The following is a 25970-nucleotide window of genomic DNA, read 5'->3' as shown; positions in this document are numbered from 1 at the left end:
TTTTATTGGGTCAAGATGCTTCACGGGGATTACGGTGCGGCTCGCTGACTGCGAAAAACTAAACAGGAAGTGAGTGGGACGCTCCTACGCGCCGCCGCCGGCTTCCCGCCAGGCTCAGGAGCGGTTGCTTTGAAATGGAATCGAGAGACATATCTAGAGTTTGACAGATTGCCGGCTCAGACAAAAGTCTTATCGGATTCAAGGTCAAGTAGGAGTCGTGCGCGTCTTCTTTGTCTGCTCGTCTGATGGCAGCGATAGAAACGCGGTGCGCGCAAATTAAGCCGTAATGAAGACTTCATGTTGAGGTTGCAGCAGTGGTGGGATGGATGTTTATTTATTTTTTTTTTTTGGGGGGGGGTGAGCCAATCAGATTGTAGCATATGTGTGCCGATGTAATCTGCACAGTGCTTTTTTCAGGACAGCTACCAATGGCGATTATTTGTGGTCGTGGAGGCCGATAACCGGTATTTGAAGTCGATATTAATTTCGAGAAAAAAAGGGGATAAGATGGTGTGCAAATTTTGAAAAATAAAAACTCTGAATCCTACCAAACTAAACCAGATTTTACTTTATCGGCCTTTAAATAAAAATAAAAAAAAAAAAAAAAACAGATTCCGATAATCGGCAAAATCCCAAATCGACCTGGCCGATTTTTTTTTAATTGATTTTTTTTTCACATTGGAGCGTTCTATAATTACCACGTAGTGATATAAATAGGTGGCTTAATCTTGATTACATCCGCACTCGATGGCCCAGGTACCAAACACACTGTTGGAGCTCATCAATTTGGATGTTCTACTTCAAGTTTGGCAGAGTTTAGCCGATGACAAACTGGCTGGTACGCACAAATCTCCGAGGGGTTTCCATTTATTTATTTAATTTATTTATTTTTTTTCCCGCTTTGTGCTGTAATTGTGTACGCGTTTGTGTGTGCGTAGCTGTCCCGAATGCCAGGATATTTGGCGGCACCCCTCTCTGCAACCCCCTGCAGAGAATTACAGGAAGTGGCAGATCAAGGGCCTCAGGCTGGCACCGTGGCCCAGCACTGAGAATTACAGCAGGGACAGGAGGTGTGTGTGTGTGTGTGTGTGTGTGTGGGGGTGTGTGTGTGTGTGTCTATTCTCTGAGGTGAGCGGCTGATCCCCTCCGAAGCCGTAAAGCCCATCGCTTCTCCTGTGATCCCGTCCCAGAAGTGGCCCGGTTTGATGGCCGGTGCTCCTGAAAGAGAGGACGTTGTCCCGTCGGTGTTGTGTGGAAGGCGGGGAAGGACGGCGATTTTTCCTTCCTTCCTCCCGGCTTGCCGAGTCGAATTCCTATCGATCTGCGAGCGGTAGCGCTCTCGGGTAGTTTACGGCGACTCGGGACTCACTTTTCATCACGTGTTGAGTTTTCATTCTTGAAGTGCCGCCGTCGTGCGGTTTGAATATTTATATTGGCATTGACTTGTTCAATTTGTCACTTGATGCCCTTGAAAAATTGGTTTTGTAAAACAGCCATAAAGTATGGGCCGCATTGCGCCGCCATCCATCCGCTAAAGTGAAGATTGAAACTTAATGGGGGATTACGTCGACCTGATGAATGGATACAGATGTTTACATGAGCTGTATGTGACTGGATTGAGAGATTTAAAAAAAAAAAAAAAATGTTCGTGAAAATGCAGACAAATGATTGAATTATGTGCCATTGCGCTTCTCTTTGTGGTGCGTTGCTCTTCGCAGAGGATAAAGAATATAACTGCAATCAATTCAGAGAGGCGATGGATGCTGTTTAGCTTTCAGAGCAGAGAAGGCCTTGCTGGCCTTGACCGCTCACCACAGAGCAGTTTGTGTTATGTTGTGTGTGTGTGTGTTTTAGCAGCGACTTAATCAAAGCATCTTTCATGCTTTTCCCAAGCGCGACCTCTCGTTCCGCCGCTTCTCACAAGTGGAAAACAAATTGTGCTGCATCAGTGCCGCAACAATTTAGCCGCCGCTGCTTTCGCAGCAGCAGCAGCAGCAGCAGCGACGTCCGCTGACAGGCTCGTCCGCTAAAGTCCAAGCGAGTCAAATAGGATGGCGGTCTGCGGGTTGACGGGACTTGTCCTCCGTGCCGTTGCGTTCAGCTTCGCGTCCCCGCGCACGCTTAGGCGAGACGTATGACTTTTGAAATGTACTTCCCAGGCTTTTAATGGAAAGATTCGGGAGAGTATTAGCCTTAATCCGAGCCGTCGGTCTTCACGTGAGTCATCGTAATTCGGGATGCCACGCGTCGTCTCGGCTCACGAGTGACCTCATGCAAGGTTATCAATGAGGGCTGCCGCTTGGAGAGAAAACTTAATACGGGATTAAGCCGGAATTTTTTTTTTGGACTTGTTTGACAATATTTGCAATTTTCTTAAAATGAGCATTTTTTGACTTTCGAGGCATATTTTTCCAGAAAATGCTCGCTGAACTCTCGATTTAGCTCCACCGTGTGTGCAATTTCAAATTGGTGTGCGCGTGTGTGTGACGGGAATGCCTGTGAGGTCAGCAACCTGTGCGCTAATTGTTCCCAGCAGACGGCAGCTAACGCTCGAGCAGCTCAATGTAAATACACACGGAGTCATGTGGGCAAACACACACACACACACACACACCCCCACTCACACGCATACTCGTCTTTGCTAATTGTGAGGTCCACTTTATTTTAGTATCGGGACAGTCGTTAGCGGGGTCCTGGCCCAGCTGAAGGGCCGACTGGTACGCTATACACACACACACACACACACCCACACACCTCCTGGAGAGAATTACACGTGCGTAAAACAACCAATAACTTTTGCTAGCTTTATGCTAACAGCCATGGCAAAACGCCATATAAAGGGCTAACGACTGTGTTATAAGCGCTGAAGCAACGGACATTTAAACACAAATAGTGCTTCGACGCATGAAAGCAGACAATATACTGTAACAATACTCACGTAATTCATGTATTATTTGCTAAAATGAACTCATGCAATTTTTTTTAAGTCACTTAGTTTTGAAAGTCGTCTTTGTCTGTCTTAATGCCTGTATTATACTGCTCCCTGGTGGCCAAGTTGCGAACAGCATTAAATGAATTAATTGATACAGATTATTTTCATTTTCGAAAAAAAAAAAACACAGATTTTTTGGGGCGGTGTGGAGATGATTTAATGTCTTAAAGGCAAGCTTTTAATCCAGGTAAGCAGAGCTGCACTAAGTTTTGGTTGGCTTCACAAGTTAGCGGCAGCTTCAGGTAGTGTTAAAAAAAAAAGAACATCATTTGAGTCATTGTAGTGTTTTTATGGAAATTTTCGTGCTTCTCCGTTGGAGGTCGTGCGAGCCAGGTCGCCGTGTCGAGTCGATACTGTAAGATGGCGGACACTGTCGCCAATCTTCTTTCATAGACGTTGTCCACCGTGTTGAAGCTAAAGGACGAAAAGGTTACTCTCAGTTGAGGATTTACGGCCACCGCTTCTGCTCCTGCTGCAGTGTCGATCGACCCACTCGTGTGGCCCGCTACCTTACGCATCGATTACGGCTCACGCTCGATATGCTCCGGTACTTTTGTCGACAGCCGCCGTGCATCTCCGTCGCCGTGTGTGGCAATGTGCGGTGACTTGAAGGCTTTTATTGATATAAAATCGATGAGATTTTGAAACTGAAAAACGATTCCTTTTTTTGCCGCTGTTGATTTTGCTGTATTCTTGTTTGCATGCCGTGCTTTTGCTCTGTTTCGGTTTAGTGGGATAATGCGCACTTGTCGGAATGGATGGATATTCCGCTATAGGTTCAGCAAAGTTCCAGAAGTCCAAGTTCACAGGTCAGGTCACACTCAAGTGTGTATTTGTTTCTTAAAAACATAATTAAAGGTAAAAAATGAGGTGAGTTTTCCATTTTCACTATAATAATAATTTTAACAAATATGAAATTTATTGATTAATTTATTTATCAATTTTTAAGTACAAACTCCCCCTATAATTTACAAACACCGGCACTACTGATTGTGATGGCAGATTAATTTGACACGGCAACACAAAGAGGCTGGAATCTGATTGAACCTAAAGAAAAATAAATCAAATACAAAAATGATAAGAAATTGGGACTACTTAATAAAACTAATGGAACAAAAAATCTGAATGTAGGTCAAACCTTCTAGGTCAGCAGGGAAGGCCTCAATAAGCGTTCTTGTCCGGCCAATGATAAAGGCCTCACGTTACGCCGGCTCTTTAATTCAACGTCAAGCTAATCATACACGACAGCGACACCGAACTTTACTTGGCTGAATCGATCAAAATGCAACCTTTAATTACCTCGGCTCCGCACGCAGACAGCGGTGACATCTGAGCCTCGGAAAGAGAAATTCCCGGCGAGACCGTGGGTGTGCTTACAAAAAAACAACGAGCCAGTGGAAAAATCATAAGATAAATGTAATTTTTTTAACATTTCACAATAGACCAGTGGAGCTCGTTGTCAATATTGAGGATGAATTTTGAAGCGTTTCCGGCAATATTTGCTCAAATTGTTCAGAATGTAATGGCCGGCGCTTCACAGTGCAGAGGGACAATAACCCGAGACGTGCTGCGAATGTCACGAAAATGTTTTTGAAAGCACTTGTGATGTCATGCGATGAAGTCAGTTGTTGTTCAATTTCTTTCTTAATTGGTTCAGTTATTGCTCTTTTTTGTGCCAGATTCAAAATTAACTTTAATTGGGGCAAAATCTTCAATTAGCCGACCATGGTTTCACATTAGAATAGCGACGAAAGCCCTCATTATGTGTTACAAGTGTAAACATAAAACCGAACCCGCCCGGCGACCACTTTGGGCTGTCGAAAAACACCGGAAAAAAAAAAAAAAAAAAAAAAAAAGACTTGTAGCCAATTAAGCTGAAACATATCGCACGGCACAGGAATCATCTTTCACAATTAGTCAAACGTCTTTTTATTCTCGCGATTGACTTATCAATCCATCCGCTAATTGTCTCGGCGTTCATTAAAACCACACAGCTAATTAGCGACAGGCCTCGTTAGCTTGCGTCATTAAGATAGAAATGAGCCATTCTTTGCTCATCAATGATTTTGTTTTTTTTGGCGGAGCCCAAGAATTATTATTATTATTATTTTTTTTTAAACTTTACAGAAACAGAAAGCGAATCGAAAATATCTGTCTCAGCAGCCATTCTTCATCCCCCCCCCCGAAACGAGCTCCCTTGTTCCGCTTCTGTGCTCGAATTTCTCCCGGAATATTCGCCCGCGATGCACTTACCTTCTTTTTGCTCAGGGCTTGCTATTACTTTTCCTCGTGTTCCTCTAAACAACTCCAGCTGGAGAATATTAGCGTCTGCGACGGCGGTCGCTAACAAGTCTGGACAGCCGGCCTGGCCATGTGGATAATGTTGCTCTCGGGCATTCCGTCGAGCACACACTATCGCTTGATATTTGACTCCCCCCTTTCCTTTACTCTTTTTTTTTTTTTAACTCCTTTTAACTTCACCAAATAGCCTCTAGTGCCGACAAGGATGCTACTCATATTAGCATGTGTGTGCGTGTGTGTGTGTGTGTGTGTGCTCGCTTAAGATAAATATTTACATCATTTGATCCGGTACAGAAACATGTAAATCTTATTCCAACGTAGATTTTGATTAGAAAGAATCCAATATTTCCTGGAGCTGAAGGATTTTTTAGAGCAGCGCCACTGTTATGCTAGCTTGTTAAAATGCTAGCTTAATGACACGTGTCATACGGTATATTTAGCCGGTTTAATGACTCTTTTTATGACTTTGTTTTTGTTTTGTGTTATAACCCGAGGTTAACGGCTTAAAGATGCGATTGTAACGTTTTAGTATTTACCACTTAGCTGTCAACAATTATTGAGCGACATCATATTAAGAATGTGTCAGTTTGCATGAGACAGCCGCACAGAACCGTATGATGAGCGACGCGAGTGACTTTTATAACTCTTCTGTGACACACTGGGCAACAGTTTTTTGTTTTGGGGAAAATGGTCAAGCCCGAATATGATTAGCGGTTACCTCAGGGTTCTGGTTCGCAATCTCTGTACCGTACCGGCCTCGACCCTCCGGCCTTATTCATAAAAATGCTCGGCCCCGTTGGTTCATCACATGCATGAGGGTCGATTCATGGGCTGGACTAAAAAAAAAATTGTTAATTGAACCGTTTTTTAAAATAATTGCCCCCTCCTGGTGCTGGTGGGTGCAGCGGCGGCGGCGGCGTAAACACCCCTGGACTGCCCTCAAGCCTGGCGGCTGCCCGCCCGAACGGATGGCATTTTGTTCTGAACTTTACTTGAGTGCGTCCAAGTGGCCTTTTGCTGGCTTGGCTGCGGTGGAGGCTGTGATTCTACCCCTGATTTGGCACTTAGCGCCGCCTGTCAAACGGAGCGACGCTCGTCTTGACGTTCGGCCTTCGTCCCTGCTGGTTAAAAACCCTTTCGTACACGCACACACGTGCGCACGCTCTGCTGGCTGCCCTCAAATCTGCCATCATGCCAAGACCCCTGTAGGGAAGACACTCATGTGTCTCATGACGCCATGACTCAGCCTTTAATGCCTTGCCACATGGCTGACATACACACAGAACCCCCCCCCCCCCCCCCCCCCCCATATCCCGGCCCCTCCCCCCACCGCATCATGTTGGTATTTCGGTGTGTTTGTGTGATGTATGCATATGAGTGCATTTACGTCCAGCACAAGACCAGCCGGGGGGCTGTTTGTTCCTTTCTGTCCGATCCAAGTACAAGCTTTGCCGTGATGAGAACGAGGTCGGGAAGGACCGGGGGGACGAGGGGCTAAAGGTTCTCGGCAGATAATTCCAGAGTCGGAGAGACATATGGGGGGGAGGATTGTTTGTGACAAGGGAGTTTTATTTACGTTTGTTCCCAGGCAAAGTGTTGCAGTTAGTTGTTGCTTTTCGTGTGTGTGGGGGTGTGTGTGCGTGTGTGTGTGTGTGTTGTGTCTAGGTACCTTGGCGTTCTGTTTCGCAGTCAGCCAAAGGGTTGAATGCTAGTTACCAAATGTGTGTCCTTGGTCATCATTTATCGAGGCTGAATCAGTGAACTTGTCTAAAAAGCGAAGTGTGGGGAGTCTCTGTCTCCAAACTGTATGTGAGGTTTGCCAATAAAAATACATTTCCAGATACTAGTGACAGTTTTTGTTTTTGCGTTGTCATCATATAGCTAGGTAGCTCAAGCTATTTTTTTTTTTTTGTTCTTGAAAAATGTCACCTCAGGTTGGCATGAGGAGGTAGCATTAGTTACCTTTGGTGTCTCCTTGGTTCGTCATCTGGCGCTGCAAGCAACAGGAGGGCTGCAAGTTGAGAAAAATGAAGAGGAGGAAAATTAATCACATGGCAAAGAAGAAGCGTCTGTAGATGGAGAGCAGCCAAAAGCCGCCGTGTGACTCAGTGTTGTGCGGGGGCGGGGTTTTGCACAATTTGGAAGCGAGGCCATTTGCTCCGGACCCAATTGGAATCGGTGCCACGTCCGGAGCCGAACCCGCCAAACGCTCCTTTTTCTGAAGTGACTCACAACAAGGGCAAGGGATAACCTCGCCTGCTTTTGCGTCTGAAGCCGCTAATTTGTTTGATACGCCACGCGGCCTCGCAATCTCGCCGACACCGGCGCATGTGAATGATGAGCGCGGCGGCGCGAGAGCTCTCGGCGAGCCGCGCCACCGGGCCCCCATTAAGCCTTGATTGGCTTCTATTGGCCTGATTTCTCTCGCTGTCCGCCGTCTGGCCATGCTCTCGCTTTCACATTAAATTGCGGCTCGCGTTGATTGCTGATCAAACGATGAGCGAGGACAACGGCGAGCGCATTAAACCCCCGCTTGGCGACGCCGTTAGCATCCGGAGGGCTACCCCCTTTTGCGTCGGTCGGACGGTCGGACGCGTGGCTGAGACGCGCTTGTAATGCGATGCGCTTACATGGCGCGGCAAAATGATTTTCTGCGGTCTCACTCATAAATCGACATTGTGGAGACACTTGCAGCCCCCGTATCATGCTGCGTCCCCTGCTCTCAGCGCGCTCATCAGCAGCTGGTCCCAGTGCTCATTTTTAGACACTGTTGCTGCAGTGGCATGAATTTTTAATGGCTAAAGCCATTGTAGCAAGCTGTGTTGTGTGTGTGTGCCTTTGAGATTGTTCAGGTGGAACAGTTGCCGGTATGCAGACAAACGTTTGCATCATGTCAGCAAATTGCCGGCGTGTCTGTTTCCATTTGTGTTTGGACGTGGTTTTTTTTTGTTTGCTCGCTGATGATTGGACGCTGATGCCACGCGACAGTTATTTGCCTCTGACACGAGATTTTTCGGTAATGCGAAAAGGCAAGAGCGATGTTCCGGTTGTGTACGTGTATGAGCAGAAGTGTCGAAGATTTAGACTAAAATAACTCCTGGCTGGGCCGTTTCCAACAATGAGGCGCTCTAATGTGGCAATTTACATTTTACACTCACGGCGGACAACGAGGCGCTCTAAAACGGAAGCCCACGTCCATATGCTGGCTGTTAAATTAGACTTGGTGGAAAAAAAAAAAAAGATAAATAAATAAATCCTCATCGTTTGGTAAATTGTACTCGGCCCAACTGGCAAAAAATCTGCCTGATTGAAATGGCAGCGCTTCAAAATTGTTTAAATTTGACTCGTCAAATCTGATGAAATAAAATCCCTTGCTGCCCTTGCTAACGAACAAACAAATGTCGCATGTTCCGCCCCGACCGGAATCGGCGCAGGACCTTGCGTTGCCGCAAGAAGCATTCGCCGTTGAAACTCTTATCTAACCGCACATTATCTGTGAGATGGAACTCGGCAAAAGAATTGGAAGTCAAACATAGCGGAAAATTGCAAATAAATTGAATGCATCAGAGAGCGCCTGGCATTTGCATCGCTATCTCATTTTATTTGCTGATGACTCAGCGAAACGCGCGCGTCTACTCGGGAGCTAAAAGTCGACAAAGGACTTTAATCGTCCTTTTCACTCGCTAATGTGTGGATATGTTTTACTTGCGAGGTGCCGCAAGAGTATTGACTGATCGAGTTAGCCGAGGAGCACGAGCACATCTTGTTGTCGTCCCGTGTCGCTAATGTTTAATGCTAGCAGCTCACGCGCTGAGACGAAGGACACGCAAATTAAGATGAGTGATCGTTGCGAGATTGAAAATAACAGCGGTGACTCAATTAAGTTGTCTTGCCAATCAATATCCCCCATTGAAATTCTTTTTTTTCATTGTTTGTATTTTTCTAACCTTTATTACAATCGTCACGAAAATAATATTGATTCTCAGGAGTCAAAACTTTCATAGAAAAATATCTATCTTGTTATTTAGCTGACGAGAGAGCCACCTAGCTAAATAGACAGCTAGCCAGCTAGCTATTTAGGTGGTTAGCTAGCCACTTAACTAAAGAGACAGCTAGCCTTCTAGCCAGTTAGCTATTTAGGTGGCTAGCTAGCCACTTAACTAAAGAGACAGCGAGCCTTCTAGCCAGTTAGCTATTTAGGTGGCTAGCTGTGGCTAGCTAGCTAGCCACCTAAATAACTAAATAGACTGCTAGCCTTTTGGCCAGCTATCCATTTAGCTACATAGGTGGCTAGCTTGCCATCTATTCTCTTGACTTATGTAACCGCCTTTGTAGCACCACCCCCGCCATTGCCGACCCCTCCCCCATCACAGTATGCGTGTGGCGTTCCAGCAATTTCGTGTCCCTCTTCCGCATCGTCTCTCTTTCATAGTCTTAACCAAACCGTTATAATCCTCACCGTGGCACCCTCACGCACAGATGGACGGCCGTCGCTGTCATTTCGACGTCGTCCTGACTGACTTTCGCATCAATGCACAACCCGCCATCATTCCCGACCATAAAATCCAAACGTTTCACAGGTCGTAAGTCAGGCTAATGCAACTAATCAAAGCACGGTGTCTTCGGTTTATGACGGCGTTCCGTTCCTGGGGCGGCGAGGTAACTCCAATTTGCGCGGCGGTCGGAATCCGTCTATGCCACCAGGCGGCAACTGAAGGTTTTCCCACGACGAAGGTGATGCAAAACGCATTCTTAAGCCAGGCGTCTGCTGTCAGTCAAGTGTTCCATTTGATTGGCACCTTACAGGTACATGTCCTTGAAAGAGGATCACGAGCTCTTTCACTGGTCGGCTCACTGACAATCTTTCTGTTGGCGACCAAGCGTGGCTAAGCTGCAAAGATTTGTTTGATAGCAGCGCCAGAGGCTATGTGCACACACACACACGCACGCACGCGCGTGCGTGCACACACACGGAATACTGAGTGCTGATGAAATATGATGAGGAATGGATGTGTTATGGTTTGGTTTGTTTACGGGAACGACGTTCCCCTAATTTGTTGTTGAAATGTTTTTTCGACTTTTACCCCGCCCGCACGCTCTGAACACATTTAAAGTAATTTCATTAAAATATGCTTTTGCACCTGTTCGGTTAAACATTTTGTTTTTAGCCACCAAAATGTCATTTTCTCTAAAGTCAGCTAGCTGAATGCTAACGTAGAATGTTAAATGCCATTGACAGGCTAGTGTAAATTAGCACGGATGTTTTTTCTAACCTTCGAGCAGCTGCTACTTTAACATACAAAGGAAAAAGATTTTTTTTTAATTAGCTAAATAGCGTGGGCGTTAGCATAAAGTTTAGTTTTCTCATTGTCAAAGCGGGCGTCTGATTTATTTATTTTTTTTTTTTTGGGGGGGGGGGGACACAGTGCCGCGTCTGTCGGTGCATTCATTTCGTACCCCGCCGAGCGATGCATGATCTGGCAGCGCGGCGATGTTAAAGGTTAATTTGGCACGATGAGCTATTCTCCATAAAATATTTCGTCCCCGCTTGGCATTTTTTTTTTGAGAGGGTAATACATAAAGACATCTAAATGCACACGTTGGCTCCCGGTCCCCGCTTTAATTATTCATCAACACACGGAAATCCCGTGGCGTCCAACTTATTCCCGACTTTACTCTCTGTCTCTCTCGCTCTAGTTTGCCGTCATGATCGTGAAATTGATGCTCACCTTCGTTTTTCTTGTCACTTGAGATATACATCGGTTTTTCCTTCTACTGATGGGGTGCGACATAATTTGTAAAGGGCGAAGCGCGGCTTCTTGCAGTCTGTTGCTTGGATCGTCTCCCTGGGTCATTTGAAGAAAATTAATATCGACATTAATTATCCAGAGAAATGACGTATGAATGATTCTTATGCATGCCCTTTATTCTTACAAATGGAGGAGACTCAATATTGCCATTGCGATTTCGCTTACGGTTTATTTTGGTTTTCAAGGTCCTCATTTTGTGTGTTTGACATGAGAAACTTCAAGGTCCTCATTTTGTGTGTTTGAACAGATAAACCAAAATGAAGTCGTTTTTACTATCGTGCTTTGCACTTGAGTATTGTTTTCTATTTTTGTATTTATTTATTTATTTGATTTATTTATTTATGTATTTGATTATTGTTACTAAACATTCCGTCCGACTGCATCTCAATGTCATTTTTATTTGGGTTTATCATTCAGCCCTGATTGCGACCAGATTTGAAATTGGACTTGCCATAAAACACGACTGGCTCTTAAAAATTTCAGCTCCACAAGGTCAGAGCTTGGCCGAACGTCTGTGTGTGTGTGTTTTGAAACGATTCATCCTCCGTGCGTAACTTTAATTTGGACTTTCCTGCTCTTCCGTCCCCCTCGTCTCTGCTGTCACTCATTTTGTTGCGGCCGCGAGCTGTTTTGCTGACTCAACATCTTCCCTCATTGTTTTTCTTCATGACCCAACACCCCGCCCCCCTCCCTCGCTTTCTTTCTTTCAGTCGATGAATCCACAATTTCTTAATTTCCTTAATCAACCGCGATTAATGCGTCATGGTTTTCCTGATACTTGCTTCGAATTGGCTGCCGTTCTCCTAATATCACGGGCTGAGCAGGAAGTCCACCTGCGGCATGGTGGGGGTTACGCTATTTGAAATTGAATACCCCCCCCCACCCCCCTCACCAAGTATTTTATTCTAAAGCCGTAGGTCGAACACAACCAAATGTTTTCCTGTTGATCTTTACAGGTCAGTGAGAGCGACTTAAATATAGTCTTGTGTAACATTTGATTACTATTCATGAGAAAGAACAGCCAGTGATTCACATCGTCGTTAAGGGCAAATGTGAGTCAGACTGTGGGAAACTCATTTATACGCAATGTTTAATAATATATTAAAGCCTCAAGCATCGATGAATTGCCCTCTCACCCGTTTTCCGTGGCAAATCCTTGAATCGGACATCACGTTTTGAAGCGATGCTCAGCCCAAAGAAAATGTTAGTAGAGGTGCGACGATTAATTAGCAACGAATCGATTAGCAAATTAATCACGATTAGCAATGCAAAAAAAGTCGAGCAAGCAACGATTCGTAATCGGAAAAATGTCAGCCACACCTCATGATTGTTACGTGTTAACATAATTACAGCAGCCCCACATTATATCAAAAACAAGAATGTGTGTTCCAAAATGAGTACAGAATCGGATGAAATGCTCATCAGGCGCATGCCGCTTAAATTGTTTGTCTGCATGATGAATCAAACGTGTCCGGGGAAATTATTTATACGAGGCTGGCGCCGAACAAATAAATCAGAATTTTGTATGTGGCTGCCTTTCGCCTCATTTGCATGCGCCCCGCCGCAGTCGTATGACAACAACCCCCCGCGTCGTCTTCTGCACGTGCGCCGCCGAGATTCATGAGGGCGGCACAGACGTCGCCGCTCCTTTGGTGCGCCATTTATTGATGGCTTTGCAGAACAATCCAGCGGCTCACGGGGGCGGGGGGGGGCGAGTCACACGAACTGGTCGCGTGGCCCTTTAAGAACGTGTCAGATTGTCCCCGAGGAGCACTGTTAGCTTGCCAGCTAGTATCCTGCTGGAGTCATTGTTCCCGCTGTTGCTAAGTGACAGGTGCAAGCTCAACTTGCAGCGTTTTTCACCACGAAATACCGTAGCCTCGCTGACTAAAACATCCATTAATGGCTGAGCATGACGGGTGGCCAAAGTACTTGCGCTCTATATTGTCAACAATAATAGAAAAAAAACTCTTAAAGAGCTAGCTAGCATTAGCTTGTCTTTTAGGCTATCAAAGCTAAGTGTTGGCTAACGTGAATTAGCCAAAACGGTAACACAATCGTGCATATTTTGAGACTCTTTCCTGAAACTAAACAAAAAACATATTTTTCCTCCTATTTTTTTCCGCTAGTTGGGCTTCAAATGTTGGTAAAAGGTTATCCATAGAGCCTATCGATTGATTTCTGTCCGATGACGAATTTTTACGGTAATCCTGTAAGCGAATAGCTCATGATTCCAGATTGCCTCAGTTGAAGTTATTCGTACCCAGTCAGGGTGCAACAGCGAAAAAGCTGACGCCTTTCCTGCTTTGCTGTGTTGGATCTTTTAGGAGCGCAAGAGACTCCCTCAGCAGTCTTCAAATTGGATGTAAACATCTGCAGGCCATCAATATGTGTGGTGGAGGGGGGGGGGAAGGCGAGGTGGCGGGGGGTGCGTTGAGGTCAAGGTGGAGGATGATGTCTGTTTTGTGCTCTTAGGACGCTTATTTATTTTTGTTTTGTCTTTTTTTTTTTTCAGCGTTTCTTTTGAGTCCAGTCCAGAGCAGTCTGTGCCCACAGGCTCAGCACCCAGTACCCCCCCCCCCCCCCTCCTTCCAGCCCCCCCCGACACTGGCAGGCTGAAGCATGAGTGGCTCGCTTTGACGTCACTTAGGTGCCAACGTCAGAGCAGCTTCCAGGCTTGCTCTTTCTCCCACCGTCTTTTCCGTTATTCCTTGGATTCTCTTGAGTTTCCTTGTCAGAGTTCCCTTGGGATGAGAATTGTAAAAAAAAAAAAAAAAATTGTAATTGACCAATTTACTCGTTCACTGCCATTGACGGGTATTGTCGTCCAAAAAAGTTCTTTTTACCCAGGCTGGTAGTGAAGGAGTTTGAATCAAACGGTTGATTATAGCTTTTAAAATCGGAGTCAATTGTGTGTCAGGGATTTTTGTCAATTTTTTTTTTTTTTAAATTGATTTATTTATTTTTAATTCATACACATTACAACATTATATAAACATTCACAACGACACCCAACAAAATGGGCCCAAAAATCGGCGGAATCTTTTTCCTTTTATTGTTTGTAAGCCTGAAGGGAGCTGTCCCGAAGACTTTCTGGTGCGCAAGGAATGAGAATAGTTTCACATGGCCAGAGTTCAAACCACCGGAGCGTCATTTTTTGGGCTCTCTGATTAAAAAAAAAAAAAGAAAGAAAATTACGGTAACAAGAACATTACCAACAATCAAATGAAGACATTTTGAAGGCAAATGACTCAATTTATCTTTTAATGGCCAAAGCCGGTGGCCTCAACTCGCTTCCTTGCTGTTTTGACAAAAAAGACAGCAAATCTTCCGCAACAGCTTGGGAGCATTTCACAGCACGTGACAAGATGTGAAGATGACCCACTTTTTTTTTTTTTTTTCTTTTTTCCCTTTTGTTGTTTTTCTCCGTCTCCCCGCTGCCCGCGGGCCAGCCTGTCCACTGTTTAGCGACGCGACGAAGCTTCCCGAGAAAACGCTCCCGTCAGCAAGTGTGACACGTGCAGATGTCCGTCCTTGTCACCCCCCCCCCGCCGATGCAACGAGATGCACTCGCTAACGCTTTAAGAATTGCTTTGCGTGTAATCTCGCGCCGGTTTGATTTTTAGCGCGCAGCTGACATGCATTCTTTATCTGCCCGTTGTTTCACTTTGATATCCATCGGGGCACGACGGGGCTGCTTTCTATTTTTAATGCGCTTTTTGCTATTTTTATTCCCGAGACCAACGCCTGAGCGTGAAAATATTTCATCAAAGTGTGCAAAGCGAAGGAAGAATCATTCTGAATGACGTAATGCGTTTACCCCGAACCTAAAACTATAGAGCATAGCTAATTTCGGGATGCTTGTCGAATTCTGTGGGGAAAAAAAAATCCAATTTGAGAAACGAGAACTTTTTAAAAAAAAATGTGGTTTGCAGTATTTTGTGATCTTATTCAGTGTGTCGTCTGATTTGAAAAGGTCTCGTCTTAATCGTGTCGGGGGGGGGCAACCGATTGTCTTTGTGGTGTGGAAACTTTTTTTTTTTTTCCCGCAAGTGATTAAACAACAGCATGTGGCATTTTCCGAGTGATTTACAGTGTTAATTACATCTTCGAGGTTAGTCATTAGTCAGCAAAAAAAAAAAAAAAGTCTCTCTTAATTTCAGAGATAAATTGCTCCAGAGCAAAAGAGTTTGGCTTGATGAAAAATACAATTTTCACTTTGATTGTTTTGAAGATGATTAGCTTGTTATTTGGGTTACTATTCGTGTGTGAAATCAATGTGCTACCGCAGAACTGAGCAGTAGTTTTTACCCCTTTTTTTTTCTCTTCCCTAATTGAGTTGATCGTAATACACCTCCACCAGGAATCATTTCTGGACGTAACTACTTAATACGTGACTCGAGCGTCTGTAGCCTGAGAGCAAAGTCTGGCTCTACAGGAGAGGGAAACTTGATTAGACTTTTGGGTGCTCTTTTGGCCCTTTTTAAAATGTTAATTAAATCGGCAAACCCTGCCCCTCTTTTTTCCTGAATCTTGTCCAATGACGTTAATGACGGACTGAAATGATGAGACTTTTCTTTGCCTGTGCATTGATTTGGAGCGTGAAGAAAAAGGCATTTTTATGTGTTGGACTATTTTGGGAGTTTCTGGGCAAAGAGCTTTTCAATTCATGTTTTTTATTTTTTTTTTATAATATACTCTATAATATACTCAATGTGTGGAATTTGGGTTTGTTCATTATAGATAATTTTTAATTAATTATTTTTTTCGAATGCTTAGTTTTTAAAAAAATAATTTTATTAGTTTTAATTTGTCTTCACAGCAAGTTGATTTTTTTTTAAATGCTTAGTTTTTAATAGTTTTAGTATTAGTTTTATTATTTTTTAAAATTTTATTTATTTATTTATTTTAATATAAATGAAATATTTGTGCGATAGCAAAAAAAAAGTCAAGCTCATGTATGATATTAATTCACAAAGAAAATTTTCATTTTATTTTGTTAGCCTTTTTAATTATTTTTTTAAATTTTATTTTAGTTTGAGATTTTGTGAACTTTTACAACTTTGGTCTTGAACTGGAAACATTGTGTGTGTGTGTATATATATATATATATATATATATATATATATATATATATATATATATATATATATATATATATATATATATATATATATATATATATATATTAGCTTTTGGTAGTGGCTCCAATTGTCTTGCTTGATGGATGTACTGTACTACATGGTGCAGGTGTACCTTCGATTATGTCCAGTGAGAGCGAAGCTCAGCAGTGTTGACAATGCTTTAAATATTAATAAGCGGCTGCAGTGGTGGTCTATATAGTTAATGTAGCGCATTACAATCCATACGCGAGCCGACATTTTTTGTGTGTGTCGTTAAAGCACACACAACCGCGTGCCTACACGATTACACACACACATTATGATGGGCAACGCTGTCATCCGGCTGGGTGTCCCCCCCCCACCCTCTAGCGGCCACCCCCGCCCGCCCCCAGCTATGACAAATGGCCTCCCTTTACCGAGTCCCGGGAGTGAATGAACGAATATAATCAGCCAGCTCACCCATGCACCTACAAAGAGCTTCTAATTATCCTTCGTGCGCTCTTCTTTTTTTGCCGCTGTGACTTTTCCCTCCGCTGAAATGTTCACTTCCACTCGGTTGATTGTGTTTATTTCATTACCTTCAAGCCCAACCCGCTACCGTCTCTCCCTCTAACCTGGTGAGCCCTGTTCACTATCGCATTTTAGGAAAATGTGTGCGCTAGTGGCTTTTATCTTTTTTTTTTTTTTTTTTTTTTTTTTTAAATAAGTCATATCCGTTTTTAAGAGACAGATCTTCGGATCAGGAGTAACACACCGCAGGTGACCTTCAAATGCAGAGTCCCCTGTCCTAAGGCTGCCATTTTTCGCATGGATGCACCACTGCAGTGCATACTAAACACACTCACGAAAAAAGACACTTTTTTTTTTTTTTTTTTTCCCTCCTTAATGTATTGCCACAATTTCCTTGACCGTAAATCCTCCAGGTTTGGTCGTCCTGGCGTGGAGTGTTACTGCCAACACGAGAGCGGGGCGGCAGTCATCCAGCTGCAGTTTCTCATCAACGAGGTGGGAAACAAACTGCTTTGTTACGCCAGTGAGTTCCATGGCTAATCATTCGGGTTGTAAAGGTTTGCGTATTTGTATTCAGATTCATGTAAGTGATAAGGAAGTGAAACTGCCTCTTGCTGCATGTCAGATCTGTAAACAAACACAATGTTGCTCAACCTCTGGTTAGAGGACATTATGACCGGCGACAAGCTTTTTGTGGTACTTGAATTTATCGAAGGTTTTCAGGCCCACCCGAGATGGGTTGATGCTAATATCTTGCGTTAATCGACTGCGTAAATTTCCTCTGTAGGGTTTCAATCCGGAATCGGTCATTGCATTAATTCTGCAATGAAGTTATTCCTGTTGACAAAAGGAAATGATATGAGTAGTGGATTTTATTTATGATATTTCAAAAGCTATAAAAACCCATAGCAATTTTTCATCAGCACATCTTAAGTGTTATTAGACAGATTTATCACCAGAAAGTAAATCTCTATTTCTTCAGCCGTCACTGTCGTACATTTGAAAATGTTGAAGCGGACTCGTCCGGAATGGAATAATTTAATAATAAAAATGAATTTCAGTCCGAATGTCCATGAAAAGTAAGCATTCCCTTCAACGTGCTGCTCTCAAATTGGATTTTATCGTTGTATTCATACCATATGATGACGTTTTTGTAGCGAGATATTCTTTAAGATAGTTCAGTGCAACCAAGAGCAGCTCTTGAGACCATCATTAGTTCTTCTATCCCTTGCACACACACACACATACATGTTTCTATGCATTATAAGGACCATTTTCCGCAGTGCTGCGTGTCTTCAGGTCAAATGTCCCCGAAACGGCATAAAAACAAACACACTCTGTGTGCGCGTGTGTGTGCGCGCGTGTGTGTGTGAGAGTGTGACTGTGACTCAGCAGCCCAATCGAACCCCTCTGGGAAAAGATGGGAATGATTTTTAGTGCCTCCTACACACATACTTTTATATACATCATAGCTAACCGGGAGTGCGCCAGCTGACTCACGCCGGCGCCGAAGACATTTTCTGACTTTTTGTGCATGTCGTCACCATACTCGATTATTGCTTTTTATTTATTTATTTTATCTTTTATTTTTTTTGGACAGGGGGCGCTGGTGAGCGCCCTGGCTGATGACACAGTGCACCTGTGGAACCTGAGGCAGAAGAGACCAGCTATCCTGCACTCGCTCAAGTTCAGCCGAGAGAGGTGAGAGAGGCATAGATGAGAAAATGACGTTTTCTTCATTTTTTTTTGGGGACCGCTCGCTAGCAATGTTGGACACGTACTGAAACAGTTAAGAAGTGGTTACTGCCTTAATCCTCAAACTGCATTGTTTGGACTATAGAATAATGGCGGGTTTTAAGTACGTCCCCAGTGGCTCATCGCTAAGCAGTGACAGGCGCAGGATCGATGGAGTTAATGCCCGTGGCTTATCTTTTAGGTTACCGAGTTCATCTGATACAGACGGATAAGGTGTTTGGTAGCATGCGCACCAGGTTGCTTATTTTTCCATTCGACCTCATCCGTCTGCCAGCAGAGACAATACGACAATAACGTACTTAGCTCAAGGACCGCCCTGGACTCTCATTTCTCCCCTTTAAATATGCGATGATGCAATGCGATGACCTACCGTCTTTGAAAATATAAAAGCATACATATTTGCAATCATCAGTTCAGACCTCGAGGAAGTCCGACAAACTGTCTCCTACAATCACAGACGGCGCGCTCACCCATCGGAAGCAATCAGCTCAAGCGCTAGTATCCGCTCCTCTGAAAAGTCGCGGGACGGGTTCAAGCGTCAGAGGCGGTGATCTGACGCAGCGCAGACATGACGGACAGGTGGCCGCCAGCGACGTTTATGGGGCGCTTGACTGCCTCTGACATTTCGTAAGCGTCGCCACCACCCCTGGACGCGCCGGCGTTGCTGCTTGGCGAGAGATGTCTTGCTTAGGGCGGGGGGTCTGGAAAGTCACTTGAGACGTTGCATTTGGAAGATTATGGTTGTTAGCGCTAAAGAATGGATCGTACCACGCCCCAAAACGTGCTGTGAACCAAAAACAGCTCTACAGATGCCGGTGTGTGTTACCAAAATTCACATAATTAGCCACATTTTGGCACCACCTGTTGTTTTTTTGAGGATTAAAAAAAATGGCATCGATTGTTGGTGAGGCTTTTAAATATTTAATTAGAGGGTGTTTCGAGTTTTTAACTCATTTGCTGCCATTGACGGATATAGACGTCAACAAGTACATTCATTTTACCTGGGCTAATTGAGGCATGGCAACTATTTCCGGAAATGTTATAGAGTCGAAATTGTCATCCCTTTCTCCATCGTTACACATTTATTTGAACTGCGCTATCTATTTGTGGTGAGGCATTTAAATATTTAGGTGGGCAATTCATCCAAAGTTCATTGGTGCCTGGAAATTATTTGAGGAGGATATCGGGCGTTGTTTTGTTATTAGTGGTGAGGCCTTCACGGAGGTAAATGGGTCATGAAAGAAAATTACGTCCACGCTTGCATATTCGTTTACCTCAAACAGAAGCTTCCTTCTGTCGCCATAGCGATCCGAATCTGAGTGGGACGGGGCGAGCGCAGCGTTGCGGAAAGCCCTCCAGCGCGGGCATCCGTTCATTTGGGATGACCGAAACGAGGCGAGAAACGAAGGGAGGCGGAGCTGAGACAGACTGGGCCTCCGCCAGACAGCGGTGAGTCAGTCTGTGGGTTGCGTTGTCGGGGATGCGAGCGAGAGGAAATGAAGGAAGAAATCCTGCCGAGTCACTGCGGCGTAGGATGCTCCGCTCACCCCGTGGCCTCGCAGGACGGCCGCTGCAGTTGGAGAAGTCGCCGTGGACGCAGGCTGATATGATGGCAGATAATAAGGAGGAGACGTTGCGGTCAAGCGCACGCGACTAAATCCGGCGCGTTCTCATTTGGGTGGACTATTTTTTTCAGAAAGATGTTATTCCTCTTGGAATCCAAAAAACTTTCCTGATGCAATGAAAATATAAAAAGTCTACACACCCCTAGACCAAGCTAACTCATTTCAAAACATTTTCCATCGTTATAAACGGTATTACTCAATTGGAAAAAGAGGCAGGATCTAAAAAAAAACTTATGAGAGATGTTTGCGTAAGTGTGCACACCCTCTTGTAAGTGGGGACCAATTTAACACAAGTTAGCACACAGTAGCTACCATATAAAGCTGGGGTGGGCAAACCTTTTGATTTTCAGGCCACAATGGGTTCCAAAATTTGACAGAGGGGCCGGACCAGGAGCAGATGGGTGGAGTGTTTTGGTAACCTCACCTCATCGGAGAAAATAAATACATTTAATTTTAAATGATAGTGAACAAAAGCATTCCAATAATGTATATGTCTTTGAAAAATGACAATTTTTAGAAAATAAAACATTAACAAGGTTTATTCATTTGATATTTTTTCAAGTTCGGCGGGCCGGATTAAAACGTTTAACGGGCCGCATGTGGCCCCCGGGCCGTAGTTTGCCCACACCTGATATAAAGTGCCTCTGGTTAACCCCAAATGAAATTAAAATCCTGTCATGATAACTACAGAAATAACATATTTACAGATTCCGCTTAAATATTGAAACGCCTCACGCCAAATTAGTGCTTCAAACTTAGAAAAGCAAATCAGAAAGAGGGCAATTGAGGTCATGATTATGACGACTCATGCCTTTTATTTGCTCAAGTCGTTTATTTGTGGATGTTGTGGCAATATTTTGATCGCCTTGCGAAGGAATCATCCCTTCGAGCAACTTTGAATGTTTACTCTTTAAACAAGATGCTTCCGAGTCTTATTTGTCCACGACGTCATTTTCTCTCCCTCGCTCTCACTCTCGGGAGGTTTTACATGCAGAGGACACAATCTGTCATCTCATTAGATTCTTTGAACTGAAACCCTGCGAAGAGATTTGGGCTCAGCGGCATCTCCGGATTACGGCACTCCTCTGGGTTCGGGATTTGCCACATGAACTTCGAGACGACTACTTTTACGCTTAGGGTTGCCGAAATCCATTCTGGTGTTGTGGCGGAAAGCCGACGGTGGCGCAGCCGTTTTATTTCGTGGCTCTCCTCGTGACCTTGTGGAGTTTCTTGTTTTTCTGTCCAGCAAAGAAAATAAGAAGAACGCAAATAATTACAAGAGGGCCCTTCGCATTTGGCCTTATTACAAAGCATTATTGCCTTGTTGGCCTTTCAGTAGGTCCGTTCTAACTCGCGGCAATTAAGGTCAAGCTTCCAAACTGCTGACACACTCTCTAACTTGGCATGCGTGGCAGCGGCCCTCCGTGGATCATCCATCAAATAAACCTGAGCCGTTAGGAACGATGACAATTAAGGCGCAATGAGCCTCCCCCCCTCCCCCTTCTCTCTGTCTTTTGTCACGTGACGTCGTGGCACAGTCGCGTTTGTGGCAAGCGCCTGCCATCTCCGAGCAAGCACGTTTTTGGCCGTGAGCCTGTAAGCTGCCAACTGGCCGTTTTGTGTGTGTGTGTGTGTGTGTGTGTGTGTGTGTGTGTGTCGTGACGACGCCAAACATTGGATGGATTGACAGCACTGGCTTCAAGTCAGTCGACCAGAATATTCATAGATGCTCCTATCCGTGTATATAATTGCTAACGAAATGCGGTAAAAAGTCATCTGAGTCGTTATCTTGTTCCGGATGAGGTAATTACTGCCTATGTTGAGAACTCCTAAAGACATCACATACATGATACATATTTTTTTTAAATCAGTAATTGGTGCAATACAGAGCTAATTAATTACATAATTTAATTTAATGGCAGGTTTCATGTCGCTGAATTCACGCGCGTCTATGAAATTATTTAAATGGCGCTTGTATTTTTTATTTGTATTTTTTTTTGGGTGGAAAATAATAACCACAAGGCTCATGTGCCGTGTTTAAGATGTTTTCACGCAGTGTTAAATTTCAACATTTTTTGCGCGCCCGGCTAATGTAGCTAGCTTTCGTAATCGGCGCAAACGATTGCCGTCTTAATAAATCACATTCGAAAAAAGGCCACGCAATTTGTTGTAGTCGACACACACACGTCAGGGATAGTAAATCAATCCTCGTGTTTGGTATTTCGACATTAGCTAGCATTAGCAGAGCTGCTAATTCGACAGCTTTTAACCAATGCTAAAGTAAGCTAGTTCTGCCGCGAGTGTGGTCTGAGAGCTTGCTTGAAGGATTTCGAAGTAATTTCCTTTTAGTGTCTTATTTCGCAAATTGTCACGCGTATGTGATAATGACATAATGATTAGTACAAGTGCCAACATTTGCGGCTAATTTAGCCGCTAACTTGATGACTTTTTACCCCTGTTAGCACAGTCTGACTGGAACTAAGCTAGTTCCTCAGCAAGTTAATTCCAATTTCTGAAATATCCAAATCCAGACGCGGCTTGTCTTTGTTCTTATTTACTTATTTAAATTTATATTAGCGCGCTCCTGCTTATCGTTAATTTGCTCGGTAGCTTGTTTTCTATCTAAAATGGTTGCGTGTGTTTCTCGAATTATTAGCTCCTGGGACTTGGGTAAAATCTCCCAGGTCCCTTCCTGTTACAATTAATTTACAAATAAAATGTACCAATGGCTTGTTTTGTATTCCTAATTGTCTCAAACTAGAGCATGAAAATACAAAAAGCATCAAAGCGACCTTGAGATATTAAGGGAGCCAGATGAGCAAGGTCCGTTACATTATTATTCCTGGGACGATCTGGAGGTGGATCGGTAAGATGGATGAAAGTGCAAAAATGATGAAAAAGGAATGAGAAGTTGAACGGATCGCCACAGATGGGCTAGTATGCTCTCATTAAACTCCAATCTGGGAGGAGACTCGAAATGTTGCCAGTAATATCCGTCTTCCGGCTTTCTGTCCCGTAACACTTTTTGCGTGTTTTTCCTTTGGCAGGATAACCTTCTGCCACCTGCCTTTCCAGAGTAAGTGGCTGTATATCGGCACGGAACGGGGAAACATCCACATCGTCAACGTGGAGTCTTTCATGCTCTCAGGCTACGTCATCATGTGGAACAAAGCCATTGAACTGTGAGTGTTAGCCGTGTCCGCTAACCTACACGCATACTTCCCATTTAGAAACAAAGTGGTTGTAAATAAATGTCGGATGTTCACATACACGGATATAATAATGTCATCCGTTCGTTCACGTTCATACATTTCGGAACACCAAAAATGGGCTGACGAATACCTTTCAATGCGGCGGTGTTATTATTCTTCCGGAAATGGATATTTGAACACAAATGGTGCAGCAACACAGAGAATATAGCGATACTCACTGGCATATATTCTTTATCCTCTGCGAAAAAGATTACTGCAGTTTACTGAATCACTTAGAGTAGTGAAGTGCGTGATTGGATTATACTGCCGCCCTGGTGGCCGAGTTGTGCACAACAGATGAAGCTGTCTATTTTTTTTTATTGGAAACACATATTACAAATTTTTCTTTTTTGTTTGTTTGGGAGCGATTGGTCCATTCACACACAAATGGAATGTGAACTCCTGGCTGGCCAAAATTGGTGCAAAAAAAAAAAAAAATAAATAAATAAATAAATAAAAACTGCGGCATCGTATTGAGAGTGACTATGGATCAATATGTGAACTCGATAGGAACTGAAGTCATATTGCCACGGTGGCAACACGCGGCCAATCGACTCAACAAAGTGCTGCCAGGGATGCTGCGTAATCATTATTTTACATTTTCAAGATGTTGGAATTTTAGATCAGCAAAAATAATAATACAAAAAAAATATATATCTAAAGACACTCCCTAGGTTGGCAGTCAAATGTTTCCTCTAGCGCCTTCAATGAATCTGTCAGCTTGACAGGCTCCATTTTATTTCCCTGCTGTAGAGGCTTAAATTATTCACCGGAGCGTTTTGCTTCACACATTGCCCCCTCCTGTGCGCGTGTCTGCTTGTGTGAGCGCGAGTGCGTGTTCACCGCGAGGGACGAGCAGAGGAGGGTTGGAACAGGTGTCCGCCAAGATCACTGTACGCTACACGCAGACGTCTGAGCTGCGGGGGGAGACGAGACGAGGCGAGAGTTGGAGCGGGGAGACAGGTGGGAGGATAGGACGTGGGGGGGGGGGTGGTTTTGGGAGAGGTTGGACACGTGCACGGGAGAAGAGAGCTTTTCCCATTCGAGAGGGAGCGGTCGCCGGCTTTAAGGACACGCTGTAACTTTGACGAATTGCTTTTTAATGGCGAGGATGGTGTTCAATATGCATGCGTCATTACGATGACATTAGAATGTACTTAAGGGCTATAGAGCCGGGCCGACGCTTGTTGGAAGTGCCACCGACAAAGGAAGATGAGATTTATGAGTCACCCCATTTACGTTTTTGAACATTTTCAAACTCCGTACGAGGATAGTGTGATGACAGTGAACAGATCTAAAACAAACTCCTATCCTTTGCCTTGAAGTCAGCTAGCTTAATGCTAACGTATAATGGAAGACATCTTAGACGGGCTAATGGATAGCATCTGACAGACGTATAGAAAGATCACGTGAGAATACTCCAAAGCATATATTCTTTATCCTCTGCAAAGAACGACTGATTTTTACTGTTGATTATTGGGTCACTTAATTCACTCCCATTGACGGATTTATACGTCAAAGTCCATTCATTTTACCGACGCTAGCAGTGAATGAGTTAAAGTAGCTCTTCTTTGTCTGCGTGACTGTGTTATTGGTTCGAGGCGCACGAAGCCATCCAAGGGCTCATGGTAGCATCGTCCGGATTTTGCCTGAGGCAATGAGACTCTTGACTCTTTGTGTGTGTGTGTGTGTGTGTGTGTGTGGGCGTGCGCTCACATTGCTGCGGTCTTAAAAGTGTTTGCATGTGTGTCTTTGTAGACTTGATTCAAGGCGATGGTCAGCGGGCGCAGAAGTGGGCCAGGAGTGGCAAAAACATTCAGAGCGCAGCGTGACACATATTGCACATGAACGCGTTGGCTTCGGGCCCCTGCTCCTCTTCCCACTTTCATTTTTTCGACTGCTCTCGCCAAACCTGAAGCGTGTGCAAATTAATGGCACCGCTCTCGCTGGATTGTTCTTTTCAGTCACATAGACGGATGATGATGTCAGATTGCCGTGTCTGGCAATTCATGCACAAATTGCAAACATCTGTCTGTTCATTCAAACGTTCACATCAATATTTTGCGGCCACAATTCGATTGATTTAGTTTTTTTTCTCCTTGCCGCCACTGGGGCTCTGTTGACTCCAGATATGTTGGAAAATCGTATTTATTCAGTTTTAGGATGAAACCGCACCCCTTGAACACGTTGATGTGGTGAACATCTGCTGTCGCTGCCGGGCCGATGACATCAAAAGCCCCCAACGACAACAGCTTGTTTGCAGCATGGTTGTTACATGTGCAGTGTGTGGCCTCATGTCACCTTTGGTCGAGGAAGCGCTCGATGTAATATTACGTAAAGCTCATTTCTGGGGCTAATTCATTCGGCATTGTTCCGTCATGAAAGGTTGACAATTGTAGTGGGTTGTCGCTCGGTTCGTCTTGCATTTTCCTTAAGCACAATTTCTGGACAAGAAAATTCAAAGTGCTTTATAGCTCTATACAATAATACAAATGCATTCATACATGAAAAATAATTATTTAAATTAAAAGCAAGGAGCATGCAAAAAAAAAAAAAATACTTGGATTTTAATTGAAAGTTCTATTTGTCATCTGCATAATTAT

At 44.1% G+C, this 25970-nt stretch overlaps 1 protein-coding gene across 4 annotated transcripts in view; it reads left to right on the top strand.

Annotated features, from left to right (window-relative positions):
* stxbp5a (syntaxin binding protein 5a (tomosyn)) overlaps positions 1–25970 on the top strand; it is a 52175-nt gene that overhangs the window by 3777 nt on the left and 22428 nt on the right. For all 4 annotated transcript variants that reach the window (XM_088286166.1, XM_088286165.1, XM_088286164.1 and 1 more), the window contains exons 4-6: positions 17150–17231; positions 18337–18437; positions 23164–23298. In XM_088286166.1, coding sequence (XP_088142292.1) covers positions 17150–17231; positions 18337–18437; positions 23164–23298 — 318 coding nt within the window. The remainder of the gene's footprint in view (positions 1–17149; positions 17232–18336; positions 18438–23163; positions 23299–25970) is intronic.

This window comes from Idiotropiscis lumnitzeri, chromosome 21 (genome assembly GCF_059441095.1).
Source record: "Idiotropiscis lumnitzeri isolate Australia: NSW breed Sydney's pygmy pipehorse chromosome 21, RoL_Ilum_1.0, whole genome shotgun sequence".
Lineage (NCBI taxonomy): Eukaryota > Metazoa > Chordata > Actinopteri > Syngnathiformes > Syngnathidae > Idiotropiscis > Idiotropiscis lumnitzeri.
The sequence above is the reverse complement of the archived record's forward strand: the minus strand, read 5'-3'. Positions and strand labels throughout refer to the sequence as shown.